Source organism: Urocitellus parryii, chromosome 4, assembly GCF_045843805.1.
Source record: "Urocitellus parryii isolate mUroPar1 chromosome 4, mUroPar1.hap1, whole genome shotgun sequence".
NCBI lineage: Eukaryota > Metazoa > Chordata > Mammalia > Rodentia > Sciuridae > Urocitellus > Urocitellus parryii.
Window position 1 is genome coordinate 206,482,856 of NC_135534.1, and position 18,226 is coordinate 206,501,081.

General features: G+C 62.8%; 1 protein-coding gene across 1 annotated transcript in view; it reads left to right on the plus strand.

The window, feature by feature from the left end:
• The first annotated feature begins 560 nt into the window (after positions 1 to 560).
• Positions 561 to 18,226, plus strand: part of Lamc3 (laminin subunit gamma 3) — a 49,342-nt gene continuing 31,676 nt past the window's right edge. The window contains exons 1-7 of the mRNA XM_026386516.2: positions 561 to 930; positions 8,913 to 9,217; positions 12,347 to 12,477; positions 14,698 to 14,864; positions 15,904 to 16,092; positions 16,167 to 16,284; positions 17,144 to 17,242. Coding sequence (XP_026242301.2) covers positions 561 to 930; positions 8,913 to 9,217; positions 12,347 to 12,477; positions 14,698 to 14,864; positions 15,904 to 16,092; positions 16,167 to 16,284; positions 17,144 to 17,242 — 1,379 coding nt within the window. The remainder of the gene's footprint in view (positions 931 to 8,912; positions 9,218 to 12,346; positions 12,478 to 14,697; positions 14,865 to 15,903; positions 16,093 to 16,166; positions 16,285 to 17,143; positions 17,243 to 18,226) is intronic.

Below are 18,226 nucleotides of genomic sequence, written 5' to 3' on the forward strand. Positions count from 1 at the left end.
CCTGTCAGGGAAGATCTCTCCAAGGGGGCGCACGAGGAGACCAGGTTCTCTCCTCTCAAACTTCACGTTAGGATCTCTTCGCTTTGGGGGCAGAAGGAACCAGCCGCAGAAGCGCTTTCAGGATCCCCGGAGGCTCCGGAGGGCCCGAGGCTGAGGAACTCGCCAGGGCCGGCCTGGGCGCTGCTAGGAGGCGGTGCGCGGGGTACCGGCCGAGCGCTCCCCTTCTCCGGGGCTCACAGCAGCGGCGAGGAACCTGCATTTTACCGCCCATTCTGTAGATGAGGACGCCGAGGCCCCGGGTCTGGGGTCCCCCAGCAGAGCCAGGACGAGGAGGCAGCTCGGCGGACTCCCCAGCCGGGCACTCCCGGGCACGTCCACCAGGTGGGGGTGAGCGCGAAGGGACGGAGCGGTCCGGGCGCCGGGGTGCCGCCCGCCGGTCCCTCCTCCAGCCCTCCCAGCCCGTCGGGTCCCGCCCGCCGGGGAGGGCGGGTCCGGCCACCGAGCCCGCCGCTCGGCAGAGCGGAGCGCGCGGCGGGGAGCGCAGGGTCGAAGCCGTGACCATGGCGGCGGCGGCGCTCCTGCTGGGCCTGGCGCTGGCGGCGCCGCGGGCGGGCGCGGGCATGGGCGCGTGTTACGACGGCGCGGGGCGCCCGCAGCGCTGCCTGCCGGTGTTCGAGAACGCGGCGTTCGGGCGGCTCGCGGAGGCCTCGCACACGTGCGGCAGCCCGCCCGAGGACTTCTGCCCGCACGTGGGCGCCCGGCGCGCAGGGGCGCAGTGCCAGCGCTGCGACGCCGCGGACCCCCGGCTCCACCACAACGCCTCCTACCTCACCGACTTCCACAGCCAGGACGAGAGCACCTGGTGGCAGAGCCCGTCCATGGCCTTCGGCGTGCAGTACCCCAACTCCGTCAACATCACCCTGCGGCTGGGTAAGCGCGGGCCGGCCACCGCCTCCCTGTTCCCGTCCCATCCCGGGCAGGGGCAGAGGACCCGGCGCCTGTGCGCCCTGGGCGCGGCTGCGGCACCCTGAGAGGGCTCGGGAACGTGACCTGCGCCCTGAGGAGCCGGAAGGATAGACTGAGGGGCGCCCTTTGGGCTGGGGGTGGGAGTCAGGAAGCCTTTTGGGGTTCCTTTGCTGAGCTGTGGGTCTGGGCGCAATGACGTTCCCTGGTAATGGTTTTCCAACCTAGACCCAGAGCTGTCAGGAGGGGAAGACGACCCCCAGGAGTGACCTAGTCCATCCACCCTCCTAATCTGGGATCTTGTCTCAGTGGGCTCTTGCGTCTGCATGGAGGCCCTGGGAATAGGAGCCCAGGCGTTTACCACCCAATCAGAGCTGTTCAGCTCTCTGGGCCGGAGGACCAAGTTGCATCCTGCCATTGGGTAGCTGGACCAGTTGGCAGGACCTCTCCTCCGCCTTGCCCATGGCCCCCTCCATCCCCGCCTACCAAGGTGCAGGAAACCTCAGGTCTCTGGGAATCAGGATCAGAGTCTCCACCCAGCCCTTACTTGGCCCCACTGCAGGGAACTGGAGTGCTCCCTCTCCCTCCAAGTCCAGTGCTGTCCAGTGTCCTCCCTGGTCCCCTGCCACGCGCCCTGTATCATGCGAACAGTTAACTAATTCAGCCTCTGCTACTCTCTCAGGGAGAGTATTTTCACCAGTTACTCTTCCTTATCTGTGACATCAAAATCGCCCAAAGCTTTGGCAATTCAGGGTATTTTTATAACTCATTTTGGCTGCTAAATCTGACGCGAGGCTACTCACAGCTTTGTTTATTCTAGAAAGAGTGAATATTTGTACATTTTGCTACTGAAATCTCATTTGAATACAGCCTGTAGCCCCAGAGCAAATGACTGGGGATAACACAATATAAAGCCTGCATTGTCTTTCTTTACTTGGGGAAGTTTAGAGATCCGAACCACGCCTGGAACCAATGAGTTTGGAAAAGGGAATGATGGAATTGTGTCCCCATTTTTCAGGTGAAAAATTGGGGGATCAGAGAGGTTAAGTTTTTCTTCTAAAGGCAGACAGCTGGATGTGGACATGTGCAGACATCAGAGGTCAGAGCATAAAGTTAACAAGAGCTGTACCACCCACAACTGAGCTGGGCTTCCCCAGGCCTGGCTGACAGAGCCCTGAGGAGAGCTAGGAGGTGACCTTGGAAAAGGGTGGTGGGAAGGACACCGAGCCCCCTCAGCAGAACACACAGCTGCTGGAAGAGGGCTGGCTCAGTTCTCCGTGTCACATCTGTCACCTTCTCTGGGACTATCTGGAACTCTAGGTGAGGCTTCTGGATGGGGCTGGTCTCTACCTAGGCAGGAAGTCAGCAGGGAGGCTGGGAGAGCTGGCTGGCTGGGGCTGGCAGGACCCCAAGGCCACAGGGGAAGGAATCTGGGACGGGGTGGGAGGTTGCGAGGGAGACACAGTGTTCCATAGCAAAGGGTGTCACATGGACGCCAGAGGAAGGGACTCCGCCCAGCACAAACGATGTGGGGGTCGATGGGGGACACGATGGGGGGGGACGCGTTCACATTCTGGGCCTGGGGCAGTTCCGTTGGCGGAGCCTGACGTGCCAGCCTGGGCGCTGTGCAGCCTCCGTGCACACTGCCATACTGCCTCAGACCCTTAAAGGAAGGTTGGTCCTGATTCTCCTGCAGGCAAGGTCCCGAGGCTCAGAGGTGGCACTGCAGGATCCTGCAAAGACTCAGGTGTGCTCCCCCTGCGTGTCTCCCCTGGGCCGGCCGGGTTCCTTCCGTGTGTTGTATAGTACGGGGCACAAGGAGGGACTCCAAAGTGAACACAGAACGCACCCTCGAATGAATGAGTGATTGACAGGTCAGCTCCTCCATCCTGGCATCTGGGCCCAGCTCCGGTTCTCTTCTGCCTGCTCTGGGGGGCAGAATGGAATAGCAATCATGAAATGTGAAGTGGGGCTGTGGACTCAGGCTGCTGTCCTCACCTGTGCGGAGGGGATAAGAGCTGCCCCCCGGGAGCCGTAAGCCAGTTAGTTCCAAGAGCTCAGGTGGGAGCGTGACAGCCCTGTGGCCAGCAGCCCTGTGGTCCCTGCAGGAGGGCTCTCTGTGGGGAACAGGAAATGCTCCTGCTTCCAGGAGACAGTCCGCCCCTGGGCCCGCAGCAGCCCCAGATTTGGCTCATTTGGGGTTCCAGGTAACTCAGATTTGCTGTAGGCTAAGCCAGGCCTGCAGAATATCAGGGAAAGGAGAGGTCTCGGGCTTTGGGGTCCCCCATGGAGGCCATGATCATTGGGTAAGGTGGGCTGGAACCCCCACCCACCCCGTCTCAGGCCACCTCTGCTTGCTCCCCTTCCCTTTGAAGTCTCTTGGGAGGGGAGAGTGGGCGGCAGCTCTGGCCCAGGGTGTGTGTGGGGGGGCGGGGGGAGGCTTGGTGGCCTGGATGGAGGTCTCTGCTTTCCCAGCCCCCTGCAGCTCCGACATCTGTTCCAGATCCAGCAGTGGCTGAGCTGAGCCTTCCTGCCTGAGATGAAAGGCCACAGCGGGTCTGGCAGCTCCCAGGCCTTCACTGAGGCCGGGGATCTGGTGGGCTGGGGCCTGGTGGCGGGTGGGAGAGTGGGGGCATAAGCGGTCACTGGGGTGACAGAGCGTCCAGAGAAGCTGTGCGCATGCCAAGAATGTGCTGGGTCAGCCCCTCCTTCTACAGATGGGGAAACGGAGGCTCTGAGGGTTGGAGCCCTTGTCCGAGGCCCCGTGGGCCCTTGGGTGGCAGAGCTGTGAGGTCCTCCTTGGGGTGTTCCACCTGGGGTCAGGCTGCTCCCCTGGCCTTGAGCCGGGCTTAGGGGGCGCGGGGCAGGCAGAAGCAGCTCTGTGCATCTGGGGACCTGCCAGGCCCTGAGAGTGAGGGGACAGCGGATGGCCACAGTGAGGAGCCTGGCCCGGGAGGGGTGGCCGTCGGGGGACCTGAAGCCTGGAGGACGCCAGCTGGGTCTCCAGGCTCTTCCTGTGAGTGGGTGGCCTGTTTGCCTTGGCTGGCGGGCGCTGGTCCTCCTCTCCTCTCCCTGGGGCTCTGCTGGAACACTGGGCCCCAGGCAGGCCGGGGGTCAAGGCAAGGCCCTGCTGCGCCTGCCTCCACCCGCAGGATTGGCCCCCATGCCTCCTGGGCCCAGCTGGCCTTGGTCCCCTCACTCTCTCCAGGGCTAGCAGTGGGACGTCCCATAGCCCAGGAGGGGCTCAGCTGCCTCCTGCAGCCTCTGGGACATCCCCGGCCACCTGCCCCACCCCAGGGCTTCAGAGTGGCCCGAGGCTGCTGTGCGCCCGTTCCTGTGCCCGGGAGATGAGCACCCGTTGGCCCCCTCAGCCGGAGGCGCCTCGCCCAGGAGCCCTCTGCCCTCCAGCACGGCCCGGGTCTGCCTGTGCCTGCAGCCCCCACCCCGCGCCACGGTCTGGCTGGCGCTGTGTGAGCTCCGGGTTTGTGGCTTCACCCAGCTCTGAGCGGCAGAGGGGTGGCCTGTTTCCACACCTGCACTCAGCACCCAGCTCAGGGCCCATAGCCAGGATGCCAGGCCTGGGCTGCCCAGGTGAGTGGGCACGATGGCCACTGAGCCACGCCTGGCGCTGCCCGAGGGCTTTGCAGGCCCTCGTTGCTGGCATTGCTACAAAGTGTTGCAGGTGGGGAAACTGAGGCATTCCCTTGAAGTCCCTGCCCAGTCAGGTTCAGGGACATCAGGTGGTGCCACTCACCCTCCAGAGCATCCGCACCCGGAGCTGTGGCTGTCACAGCAGGGCCTTCTCCCTGGCCCAGCCCTCTGCCCGCCTCCCTGGCCTGCTGTGCCCAGGCCAGACCTTCCCCAGCTGTGCCCTTGCCCCACCTCCCACCCTGGCTTTGCCTGTTGGAATCACGTCCCCACGTGAGCCTCCACGGTGCCTCTCACCTGGCCCAGGTAATTTAAGCAGACTCCTGAACATCAGCCAGCCCTCAATGTCATACAAGAGCCCCAAACCTTGAGTCCCACAGTAAAGACACCCAGAGGGTGTTACTCACAATGGTCACCATGGGAGGAACCCGGGTGTCCATTGATGGGTCATGATAAGAAAAATGAGGTCTGTCCCTGCAGTGGAATATTAATCAGCCTTGAAAAGGAAGGAAATCCCCACACAAACTGCAACACCAGGACCTCATGCCAAGTGAAATAACCCCATCACAGGGGGAAGTTCTGCCTGATCCCACTTAGACCAGGTCCCTAGGCAGATTCATAGAGAAAGAAATGGGGTGGCCAGGGGAGTTAGTGTTTAATGGGGACAGTTCCTGCTTGGGAGGATGGACATGTTGTGGAGGTGGGTGGTGGTTACAGTTCCCGGCAACAGGCATGGATTAGTGCCACTGGGCTGTACATGTCCAGGTGGCTAAGATGTCAAGTGTGGTTCGTGCCTGTTGTGAAGTAGAGGCACCTCCTTCCTCCCTGGTCACTCTGTGCCCTGAGCTCCCGCTTGGTATTCTGCAGCCCCGTCCTTCCCTGGATCACCGTCTGCCCTTCTCTCCTTGTTCCCCAGCCCCGGGGTTGCATCTTTTCTAATATTTCTTTTCAGTTTTAAGTGGACACAATCTCTTCTTTCACTTTTACGGGTGCTGAGGGTGGAACGCAGTGCCCCCTGCACGCCCAGCCGGGCCATCTGCTTCTTAGGGGTTTCTTGTGGTGCTCTCGACTGCCCTGTCCTCCTTGCAAACGAGTGGTCCGTACCCTCGGGTCAGCTCGCAGCTCCTTCTGGACCTCAGGACCCTAACAGAGCCTTGGGCAGTGAGCACTGACAAAACCCTTCGCTCTCCCCAGGTAGAGAGCAGACTCCACGGTCTCTATCCATATGGGGGCGGAGACGGGGTCTGGAGAGGGAGAGCGGGGATGTCCAGGCTTGGTGCAGCTGGACCTGGGTCTCTGCTGTCCTGCTGTGCTCACGGAGAGTCCCCAGCTCCTCACGGGGCTCGCCATGTTCACAATTGCTGAGAGCCAGGATGGGAGAGGAAGGACGGGCAGCGGTGGACAGACGGGAGCCTTGGCGACCCTGCTCTGATCCCCGCGGGCAGGCAGCGGCTCTCGGCCGGGTTCTCATGCCCGCCGTGGGCCGGGCAGCCTCTCCCACGCGTCCCCTCCCGCCCCACCCGGGCCCCTGCTCCCAGATGGCTCCAATTATAGGGCTTTGTTTTGTTTCCATTTTCCCAAAATAAGCCTGGCTCTTGGGCTCATGCTGCTTGGTCAGTGCCGGATGTGGGCTGGCCGGGCTAGGGCTGTCACGGTGTCACTCTTGACAGGCTACATGTCCCAGCTGCTGGACTGTCCGCGCCCCTGGCGCTCAGCCTGCAGGGCCCTCTGCCATCCCAGCTCCTGCACTGGGCAGCAGGTAAAGGCTGGCAGGGCGGTGGCACTGATGAGTGGCACCGATGGACCCACAGAGCCCCCAGGGGAGGGCAGCCGGCTCCGGGCAGCAGCTTTGGGGGCCTGTGGTTAAGTCGGGTGTCGGCTCTTCTGGGAGCTGGTGGGAAAGACCTTTTCCCTCCCTGTGCCTTGGGCTCCTTCTTAGTAAAGTGCTGCTTGGGGTGTACCACACGCAGAAAGCAAGTCACACAGTAGACGCTCAGTCCAGTGGACAAGTCAGGATGCCCGGGAGCCAGCCAGGTAGGGAGTGCAGGGAACAACATTCCAGGCAGGGGAACCACAGATTGGGTGGCCTGGAGGTGAGGGAGTCATGCTGTCTAGAGTGGCACTTCTCCCCACTCACAGTTGGGTGACATTTTGGCTTAGCTGTCCTGGTAAGAATGTACCTGAGCCAGTCACCCTGAAGCCTCCCTGGCTCCTGGAGCCCGTGAGGGTCAGGGTTGTGGCTGTGAATTTCGTTCTTGCCACTGTTTACAAGATCTTGGGGCTGTTTCCTTCCCCAGCCTTTTGGTTGCCTTTGGCAGAATTTTTTTCATTAAAAACAGGGATTAAGTTGCTTTCTCGGTCCTTCTGATTAACTCTCGTAACAAACAGTTCCCGCTGCGTCTCTGACGTGCCGTCTCCCTCACCTCCTGGCATGGCAAGCAAGGAGACGCCTGGCGTGCCCAGAGCAGGAGGCTGGCATTCGCATGGGTCCCAGCCGCGCCCCTCCCAGGCAGCTCCAGCTGCCAGCTACCTTCCAGGCTCCGAGCCTGTCCGAGAGGGGTCCAGAGGGGTCTGGCGCTGGGCGATTCCTGAGGACCGGGCCCTGCCCACCTGCAGGGGCCTTCAGGATGGCAGGGGTGGGTGGACCCCTGCTGGCCCAGGTCCCAGCCGCCCGGGTCCGCCTGGGGCCACACGCTGCAGCTGTGCTGGGTGGACCTGGAAAGACATCTTAAAACGGAACAGGGCAGGCGGTTGCTTCTTTGAAACTTTTGTAGAAAATGTGTTTTCAGTTTTTAAATTAGAACAAGCTTCAGGAGAGGAACAGCCGAAAACCGAGGGGGACGTCACTCCCTGCCCCGGGGACAGCAGGCTGAGCTCTGGGTGCCCCCCCACCCCGGCTGTCCCTCCGGGGATCTGTGATGGAGACTCCTCTGCGTCACTCTGGGCCTTTGTTCTCCCTGTGACATCCTGACCTGGGTGTCCCCTGATGACAAGCTGTTGGCGGAGGGAATGGCTTCTGTCACTGTAGGACTTGACGTTCCGTGAGTCCCCAGTGTTCCCTGGGCCCAGGTGGCCCCTCCTGTGTGAAATGCCTCGGTGGACGCTGCCCTGCCTTTGGGGTCCTGGCCCGCGTGGGTTCCTTTGCCAAAGGCCGGAAACCTTCCTGCGGCTCTTGGCCCGGTCACCCCGCTGTCCTCCCAGAGGACCCATAGATCTATGGCCCTACATGTTTCTTTCAGTGTGGTGAACGCTTAACGCTCACATCTCGGCCACTTGTGAGTGGATATTTTGGTGACATTAAGCACGTTGACACTGTTGTGCAACTGTCACCCCCCGGACTCCTTTCATCTGGTAAAGCGGAAACCACGTCCCCCTGGCACTGATGGCCCCGTCCCTCGGCCCCTGGTGCCCCATTCAGTGGGGGGCTGAATTCTGTCCCTGTGAATGTGACCGCTCAGGGACCTCATGCCAGGGCATCCTGCGGGGTCCATCTTTTCACGATGGGCTTCTTTCACTTAGCAAAATGCCCTCACAGTGTCCCCAGATAGGGACCCAGAAGGGAGAAGGGGACCCCAGATTGGCCCCTGCAGGCTCCCGATGGACATCACAGAAGGTGTCGGGAAGAGGCACACCAGAGGGTCCCTTGGGAAGGCAGCAGGGCAGCGGGATGGGCGGGAGGCGGTGGGGGCTCTGTGGGAACAGACCTTCTCGGGGGCCTTGGTCTCTCCTTCTAAAGGAAACTGTGAACACGGCGGGCAGGGCTGGGGCTCAGAGGTAGAGCGCTCGCCCAGCACCCAGGGGGCACTGGGTTCCAGCCTCAGCACCACATAAAAAAAAATGAAATAAAGACACTGTGTGTCCACCTACAACTAAAAAATAAATACTAAAAAGAAAAATAGTAAACCCGGGGTGCCGGCCTGAAAACTCGGTTCCCTTAATCCCGGCACCGGGAGGGTCCCGTGGCCGGCGTCTCCTGGATCTCTAGGCTGCTGCTGGGAATGGGGCCAGGCCTGGGTGGAGGGTCAGGTTGGTGGGGGTGTAGTAAAAGGAGTGACTTTCCAACAGTGGAGCTGCGTTTTCCAGACGTGGTCCAGCCAGACGAGGGACGGTGGACTGTGGGGAATCCGTGCAGTCCTCTCCTGGGTCCCTGACGGCCGTGGGTGGCTGATGGCGCACTCCCAGCCCAGAGCTCGGCCGCCTCTGACGGCCTCTCCCAGGGTTTCGCGGGCAGCTCTCGGGGGACCAGGGCTGCGACTCCCCTTTCCCGTCTGTAAGATGGGTCCTCATCTCCCCGGCTTCAGGGAAGGCCTACGAGATCACCTACGTGCGGCTCAAGTTCCACACCAGCCGGCCCGAGAGCTTCGCCATCTACAAGCGCAGCCGGGCGGGGGGCCCCTGGGAGCCCTACCAGTTCTACAGCGCCTCCTGCCTGAGGACCTACGGCCGGCCCGAGGGCCACCACCTGCGGCCCGGCCAGGACGAGCGCCTGGCCTTCTGCACCTCCGAGTTCAGCGACATCTCCCCGCTGAGCGGGGGCAACGTGGCCTTCTCCACCCTGGAGGGCCGGCCCAGCGCCTACAACTTCGAGGAGAGCCCCGGGCTGCAGGTCAGAGGGCAGCGGGGCTCGGGGGTGGGGGGCAGCAGGCGGGATGCCCCTCCAGGGGGACAGCAGAGCCTGGTTTCACACTCGTCACCTGGAAGCCTTAGGTCTGTGAGTGCCTGGCACGGGCGTGGCTGGGGGCTGCTCGGGCAGGGGAGGTGTCCCTTCCCCGGCCTTTGTCCCAGGATCCCCACGACACCCCCAGTGCCCTGCCCTGGGCTTCGGGCACTGGGGCTGTGCTCTCCCCCCAGCCACACCCCACCGGCCTTGGCCTCCTGCTCAGGGTGGGAAAGCAGGCCGGCCGCAGAGCAGCTCTGCAGGGGGACATGAACTGCTGGAAGGGCCCGGACCAGCCTGAGCACCCAGACCCCAGCGCTCCCTCTTTCTGCACTTCCTGCCCTGGGCACGCCCTAGAGAGCCTGCCACGGGTCTCCAGGATGCTTTCCCGGAGATCAAATGGCAAAATGTGACAATGATGTGAGCTTTGGGGACCTAGAGTCCGAGAGGCCTTGCTGTAAGGTGGCCCAGGCCACTGGGAGCTCCTCATGTGCATGGCCTCTGGATGGCTGTCCAGCATGGCAGCCGGGGGCCTCAGGGGACTACAGAGTACTTGAGGTGTGACCCGGTGTGACGGAGGAATAGACTTTACTTTTCTTCTCTCCCTGGGTGCGGGGTGGACCCCGAGGCTGCGTGCACTGGGCAGGCATCTGGATGTTGAGTTTTACTTACCTTTAATGAATTTTAAGGCTAATAGTCACTGGGACTGAGCCATGGGAGAGTGCAGCTATGGACAGGGGTAGAGCTTGGCAGATAGAAGGCGCTCATTGCCGCATTGAAGGTCAGCGGTCCCGGTGGTCCCCTGGTCTTGTCCCTGGTGGAGAACAGGGTCCCTCCAACCCCACCCACGTGGGTATACTCAGGCTTGTGGGCCAGGACAGGCACCCACGTGTCCACTTTCCTGCGTGTCCGCTACAGCTGCGTCAGTCTGCTTGACGTTGCTGGACGCTGGATGGCCCTCGAGTCATGGTCCTGGGCTCGGACGGGCCGCAGGCGAGTTGAACTGCCTTCTCCTTTTCTAGAGACTTCCACGGCTCTCCCTGGCCTGTCTGGGTTAACAAGTGGGGGTCCTGTTTGTTTCCAGAGGGGAGGCTGAGGCCCAGCAAACAGTGGTGTCCCGCTGGCCATGCCAGCACCAGAAGACCTGAGGGTGCTGGCTTGGGGTCCCCAAGGCCACCCTCAGGTTCCGTGGTTCAGTGCACGACCTACGCAGCTGGAAAGTCCCCTCTCCTCACAGAGACAATTCACTACAGTGACATGGGACAGATCGAAGTCAGCAGAGTCAGGGGAGCCAGGCTCGAGTGCCCAGCTGTCCTCTCCTGGCGGGGTCCTGCGGACAGGGATTCCCCCTCCAGCAACCATGTGTGACAGTAGGCAGAGAATTGCCAACAGGGAAGCCCACGGAGCCCTGGAGTGCTGGGCTTTCCTTGGAGGGTAGCCATGGAGGCGCTGCCTCTGCTGACCTGTTGCCTCATGTCCTGGACATTGTCCCTGGGGGAGAAGTGACCTCTCCAGACGGGTCTCCCCTGCTTCTGTAGGGCAGAGGGCGAGGTCAGAGGGACACAGAAGGCAGCCGCACCCTGCCTCTGGACACACGGACATGTTTTACCCAGAGGGCAGACACACAGTGGAGGTCCCTCTGTCCTCTTCTGTCCCTGATGAGCTGCGGCCTTGGGTCTTTGCCTGTCTGGGTCCCCTGGTATGCCCAGGGCAGCAGAGCAGATGCAGGGACGTGGACCAGGGTAGTGATTAAAGCTCGGGCCCTGGGGTCACTTATACCCCAGGCCCAGCTCTGCCCTGCACTGGGGGCACCACTTGGAATCCGGCGCTCACCCTGGCTGAGCCTCCATCTCCTCTGAGAGCAGGAAGACAACCTTGTAGCCTCTGAGGCCCGGAGCCTCCACCGCACGTTGGAGCCAGCTGCCCCTGTGCCTCCGCGGGGCACGGGGTTGGCTCGGGCACTCCAGCTGCCACTCCTGGGGACAGAGCAGCAGCGGGGCTTTCCGCATGGACAGCTGGGCTCCCCGCCCCGACCAGACCCCTGAATCCACATGGCCTTTGAGCAGTTCTGCGCTGGGTGACTCAGAGTGACAGGGACCCACAAAGTCAGCTTTGTGCCAGGGCTCCCGTGGCATTTGCCGATGCACAACCCTCTCTGGGCCGAAGCATCCTGGGCAGAGGCCGGGTCTGTGTGCTCAGTGGGAGCAGGGGAGGTGCCGCCTGAGTCACGCGGGGAGACAGGCTGAGCCAGAAGCTCATTTTCTGTCCTGATGGGCCTGATTGCTAGAGCAGGGGCTCCTGGGCTGAATTAAATGCTGATTAACATTCCGCCGGAGCCGCCTGATTAGAACAGCAGGCCCCCCGAAATGTCAGCCCTCACGTGGGCTGCGCTTCCTCGCCAGCTCCTCCCCCAAGGTGCTCATTCACTGATCAGCAAGTGATCAGCGAGTCCCTGCAACGTGCCTGGCAGAGCCCAGGGGCCCCACGTCCCCACGTCCCCACGTCCCCACTCTGGAAGGGCTTACATTCTCATGAGAGAGATGTCCCCTGGGGCAGAGGCTGACCCTCAGCAAGTGAGAAGCTGAGAATCCCGGAGCCTAAGTCCTGCCAGGCCCGGGGAGCATGGGAGAAGGACTCTGGGAACTCATGCAGCTGACCTTTAGCATGGTGCTCAGGAGTGGCTGGGAGGGGGCAAGGGACCTGCGTGTCAGGGTCTTATGTGGCCAGCCTCAGCCCCTGCCCACCCCCAGCACTCCATCTCCATCCTGGGCAGGTGCCAGGTTCCCCAGTGCTGGCCAGATCTGCCAGATGCCCTCACAGGGAGGCACTGTCCTCCCATTTCACAGACAGGGAAATGGGGACACTGAGACATCCAGCTACGTCCCCCAAGTTGCCCAGCCAGTGGGTGGCCTGTTGCCAGGCTAGCGTGGCCAGGCTCCTCTCCTGCACTGTCTCGGGATCCCCCTGAGTCTGGCTGGTCCCAGGAGCCCACCCAGGACAGACAGCTGGACGGGCCAGCAGAGCAGGCTGAGAGCCATGCTCAGGAACCTGCTGATGAGTCTCTGTCCCCTCCCCCAGGAGTGGGTCACCAGCACTGAGCTGCTCGTCTCTCTTGATCGGCTCAACACGTTTGGGGATGATATCTTCAAGGACCCCAAGGTGCTCCAGTCCTACTACTACGCCGTGTCGGACTTCTCCGTGGGCGGCAGGTGGGTGCCAGGTCCCAGCACCCAGACCCCTTGCAGGAAGAGGATGCCGATGGGAACTGCTGGTGGCAGATGCGTATCAGGGAGATGCCAGCTCAGCTGTCCGGGGGCGGGGGGTAGGACCCTGGCCCCTTGCCAGGCACTGCAGGTCATCACAGAGGCTCCTCCTGTCCCCACCAGGCTGAGCCCCCTGCCCATGGCCAGGGGCAGCAGGTAGCTGCTGTTCCCTCCCCCTTCTCATGCGGAAATGTTACCTGCCAGCCCCAGAGAGTGACTCTGCACTGGCCTCACTCCCGGCCCTGGACCAGGTTCTCTTAGCACCTGGTGATGGGTCTGTTTCTTAGCGTCCACACTCACCCCGGACAGGGGCCGCCCCAAGTCAGAGCCTGTCTGTCATCTGGGCCTCCCAGGGGAGCCAGGATCCCACGCAGCCCCGTGATGGGGAGGAGGCACAAGCCTGTCTTCCCTGGGAACCTGCCTGAGCGTGTTTCTGACCCAGCGTGGTGTGGCAGACACGAACCAGATGGCTCATCAGCCTGTCAGGGCACCCTGGGAGCAGGGACAGGAGGCCGAGACAGGATGTGACAGGTCAGAGCCTGCTCTGAAGGGCCAAGGCCGGGCCGGCGTGAGGCCAGCAGGGAAGCTGGGGCTCCGGGAGGCCCGTGGCTGGAAGGGAGGTGGGGACCAGGCTGGAAGCGGGTCAGGGCCAGGCCCAGTGTATTCTCATCCCTCAGTCGATGGGGAGCTGCTGAGGGTTTGGCCAGGGGAGTAACAGGGTCAAGTTGTTGAGATACCTGGGGGCTGGTGGGGAGTGGGGGAGAGGGGAGGCCGAGCCGTGGGGTCATGGGGTGGGGCGGCCCGGCCGGGCAGGCAAGGGGGGAGGTGGGCAAGGGCCAGAGCTGCAGAGGAGGGAAGAGCAGCTCAGGTGTGAGTGGTGGCTTTGGGAGCCAGCAGGGTCATTCCATGACTCAGGGACACGTGGGTGGCCTTAGGGAGACGGAGAGGCCAGAGGGTCACAGGCCCAGAGTCTGTTCCCTAGGGTGTCCATGTGCTCTGGGGAAAGCTGGGTGTCCTGGAGAGGACCCTCTGCCCCGCTTCCCACCCCCATGCGCAGTCAGGTCAAGGACACGGGTGGGGTGCCTGGGCCTCCAGCTCCTGCTGTTTGAGGGGCTTCAGGCCAGAGGACAGCTGGGCCCCAGCTGCTGGAGCTGGACCACCCTGGGACCCACAGCTGTCCGGGGAAGGCTGCTCTCGGCCGGGGGCAGGTGGCTGGGGCAGCCTGTGTCCCAAGGCCTGTGTCCCAAGGCCGACAGGATTTCACTGTCCCCCACGAGTCAGAGGACTTCTTGGGGGAGGGGGGTGTTTTTGGCGCCCTCTCAGAGGTGGGCAGTCCCTGTCACTACCCTCATGACCACTGTCCCCAGAGACTGCCTGGGGCCCCCCTCACCCTTACCAGAAATACCAGGGTATCTCCTGCCCTGACCCAGGCCCCGGAGAGCAAGCAGTGCTGCGCGCTCTGCCATGCCCTGCGTCCCCAAGCTGAAGGATGCCCGGGCCCTGGCCGTGGTCACAATTGTCAGCGTCTGCTGAGGACAGCTTGTGGGGCCCAGCCACTCAGTGTCTCTCGCTGTTGAGGTCTGAGCCTCGGTTTCCTCCTGTGTGAAATGGAGCCTGACCTACGTCACAGTCTGGCTCCTTGGGTCAGGGCTGGTGGCCCCACAGGGTTGGGATCCATGGAGCCCCCGGTGTGGCCCCAGAGCACCTCCTTGTTCCTGCCCCACCCCACCTGTCTCCTGATGCTGTGAGTGTCGTGGGACCTGGACCCAGGGCTGCCCTCGGTGGCACAGCCTGGGGATCCAGGACCGTCTGGAGCTGTCCCTGTACAGGTGACTCTTTCTTTGCCTTTTAGATGCAGTTGAAGGGCAGCTCCCTGGGTGACCTCCCTAGTCCCCGCCCACTGCCCCTGCAGGGAGACTGAGGTGGCCTTCCCCTGGCCCTCGCAGCCCCCACTTATGAGCTGGCTGTCGTCTGCCTCTCGGTGCCTGATCCCCCGTTAGAAGGGGCGGCGTGGGCTCCAGGTGGGTTCACCTGTGCCCAGATCCCTCCATGCCGCCCCAGGCAGGCGCACAGTAGATGTTCAGCAGAGGCCAGAGGAAGCAGTGACTCGGGTCACCCCGCCTCCCGTGGGGGCTGCTGGCGGTAACCCCACCCCTGTTCCCCCAGGTGCAAGTGTAATGGCCACGCCAGCTCCTGTGGCCCCGATGAGGCGGGCAGGCTGGCCTGCAGGTGCCAGCACAACACCACGGGCACAGACTGCGAGCGCTGCCTGCCCTTCTTCCAGGACCGGCCCTGGGCCCGCGGTACAGCCGAAGCCGCCAACGAGTGTCTGCGTGAGTGTCAGGAACAGAGGCTGGGGTGCCCTCCGGAAACTCCCGAACCTCGCCCTGGGGCTGCTCCTGGGGGGGCCTGCACGCAGCTTGGGGTCAGGGAGCTGCTGTAGATGGGAGGGGGCGCGGGCGTGGGGCTTTGAGCCTCATCCTTCCCCGACAAACAGCCCCCCAGACCGAGTCCACCCAGAGAGGCGCCCAAGTGGGGAGGCCGAGTGGGGAGGCCGGGGAGGCCCCCACAGGTTCCTTTGTTTTAACTGCCCCAACCCCAGCTGCTAATGAAATCCAGGCACCCCCCCGAGGGGTGCTGCCCTGCCCAGCCCGGCCTCTCCCACGGCCCCAGCCCTTTGATGTCCCCGCCTGTGTGGTGTGGCTGTGACTGCCTAACCACAGAGCGCCACAGCAGGGAGGGTGGCCCTGTCTCCTGCAGGGACGTGGGCCCCCAGCGCAGTCCCACAGTCCCTCCCGGCTGGCGTGCAAGTGGCCCAGTGGCTACTCTCCCCCAAGCCCTGCCCCTCCCCCACTGTCATCTGCTTTGCCTCAGCCCTCTGGGTGCTCTGTCCTCTTGGGCCTGGGCCACTGGTGGTCACAGCTGGGGCAGGAGGGGACATATCTGTTCCATGGGATGCCGAGCTGCCTGCAGGAGCTGCCCGGGGGACCACCAGGACCCTAATGGGTTCCTCCTGCCCTCTGGGCTGCCTCCACCAGGGGGCGCTCACGACTGCCACCCGGCTCATGCCAAGCCTGTGGCTCTCTCTTCTCTGGGGACACAAGGCCAGACTGCTTCTGCCCCATCCTTGCCCCTCCCGGTCCCCTCCCGGTCCCCTCCCGGTCACCAGCCTGGAAGCCTGGTTGTCCTGGCGGACCCCTCCCCCAGCCCAGGCAGCCTTGAGGCCCGGATTGAGCGTCGTGGGCTTCTCTGCAGCCCACCCAGAGTGGTGCTTCTGTGCAGCCGATGCCCTGGTCTCAGTCACCTTTGGGCGGCACAGTGCTCCCTCCTGCCAGGGCCACTCACACCTCCTCCCTGGCCTCCTGCCCACAGCCTGCAACTGCAGCGGCCGCTCCGAGGAATGCACGTTTGACCAGGAGCTTTTCCGCAGCACGGGCCACGGCGGGCACTGTCACCACTGCCGTGACCACACGGCTGGGCCGCACTGTGAGCGTTGTGAGGAGAACTTCTATCACTGGGACCAGCGGAAACCCTGCCAGCCCTGCGACTGCCACCCGGCAGGTGAGTGGCTGTGCAGCCCGGGCCACCCTCAGCGTTCAGTTCAGGCCTCCACAGCCCTGTGCCCTCCTCCCCAGGTTCCCTGCGCCTCCAGTGCGATGATGTGGGCACCTGCGTCTGCAAGCCCACCGTGACAGGCTGGAAGTGTGATCGCTGTCTGCCCGGGTTCCACTCGCTGAGCGAGGGTGGCTGCAGGTGAGGACAGCAGGGTTTGGAGCCTCGGAAGAGCATGTTACCATCTGTTGATTGAGAAAACTCACCCTGAGCAAAAAGATACATGAAGCTGCTGTGATCCAGAAGCACTTTTAAGTGAACTTGTCCTCTGTCCTGGACAGGCCATGGGACCATGGGATGCAAGCCTGGGGAGTCTCAGGCTCCTGACAAAATGCTTCTGGGCACAGAAGTGGCCATCAGGGCTGGGTGTGGTCCGTGGCAGTGCTCGCCTAGTGTGCAGGGCCCTGGGCTCCATCCCAGCACCATGAAGCAAAACAGCAGACCTTAGACAGGACCCCTGCCCCATCCCAGCCTCCGGGCCCTCACGGGTGCCCTCCTCCACCCTGGAGCCACCTCTGCCTGCCCAGCCTGCCTCGCCAGCTTGCCTCTGGCAGGCGCCTGTTCTTGCTAGGACCACTCCCTGGGGAAGCCTCCCTCCTCCTGCCCCTGATGTCCCCGTCCCCAAGGCTGGCCTCTCATCCACTTGACCCCAGGGCACATCCAGGGCAGTGTCCGCACTGCAGGGTCCCAAGGGCGGAGCCTTTGCTCATCAGGTGGGTGGGCAGGAGGTTGGTGGATGGAGGGGGCATCGGCAGAGGGGCAGGTGATGGATGGAGGGCAGAGGGGCAGGTGATGGATGGAGGGCAGAGGGGCAGGTGATGGATGGAGGGTGGGGTAGACAGAGGCTGCGCTGTGCTGGCAGGTAGAGGGGCACCTCCCTGGCAAGGTGGGAACAGGAGGCCAGGGGCAGCCGGCTCCTCTTGGGGATTTCTGGGAACAGCCAGTTCCCACTCTGGAATTGCTCATTGGAAATTTGTCCCCTTGTCCCCCTCTTTGGCAGACCCTGTACCTGCAATGCTGCTGGCAGCCTGGGCACCTGTGACCCCCACAGTGGGCGCTGCCCCTGCAAAGGGAACGTGGAGGGAGACCAGTGTGACAGGTGGGTGAGGCGGTTGACCACAAGTGGGAGTGGGCGCAGCAGCTGAGCAGGCACCCGGGCTGTGAGTCAGGAGGAACACAGGACGGTCCTCACCCACTCGTGAGCGGCAGCCCGCACCCCTGGAGCACCATGGACCTGCCTTCCAGGAAGTTACCCAGCGGCCTCGTGGCACTGTTTATGCTTTATCTAATGCTATGGATGCCTCCTACGCTAAGAAAATACAATTTTTTTTTTTCCAAGCTCAGAGGGAGCTAGGAGGGATGGGAGGTCATCTAATCCATGTAGCTCACCACTCCTCTCTGCCAGCCCTGCCACAGACATCACTAATTGAGTGCTATCCCAGCCCTCCCATCTCGCACCCAAGTCAGACATCACTCATGGAGCCCAGTCTTTGCCATGAGCCCTCCTGTAACTCAGGCCACTTCTCAGTGCCCTGCTCCCAAAGGCCCTACCAACTGAGCTGAGATTTGGGGGGGGGGGGGGCTTGCAATCCCATTGTGATGCAAATGAGGGACCTGAGGTTCAGTAAGACAAAAGGATTTTCCCAAGGTCACGTGGTCCATGGACTTCATGTTCAAGGCCACTGATTCCCAGCTGTGGTGCTGGCAGGCAGACGTGGGCTGGTCTCCCTGGATGCACACGGTCTGCCCCGCCTGGCTTTGTGTCTGGTATCCGAAGCCTTTGCTGCAAGGAAACCCTGTGGCTGGCCCCTGGCCCTGGCTCTCACTCTGGCAGCCCCAGGCCGCCCCTTTATCTTGTCTCTGCAGGGTCTTTTCCCCCTCGCCCTGCCCCTAGGCACCTTAAGCAAGAAGGCAGAGTAGAATTCGGGAGCCATAAGCCTCCCGGGTCCTCCCCCAGCTCCTCCTTGCAACCCTGAGTGGGTCCTCTCCTCTGTGCCTCAGTTTACCCACCTGTATAATGGGAGGACTTGGTGGGGTGGGCTCACTTGAGCTTACTGGGCATCCGAGTTGAATCAGAAGACCA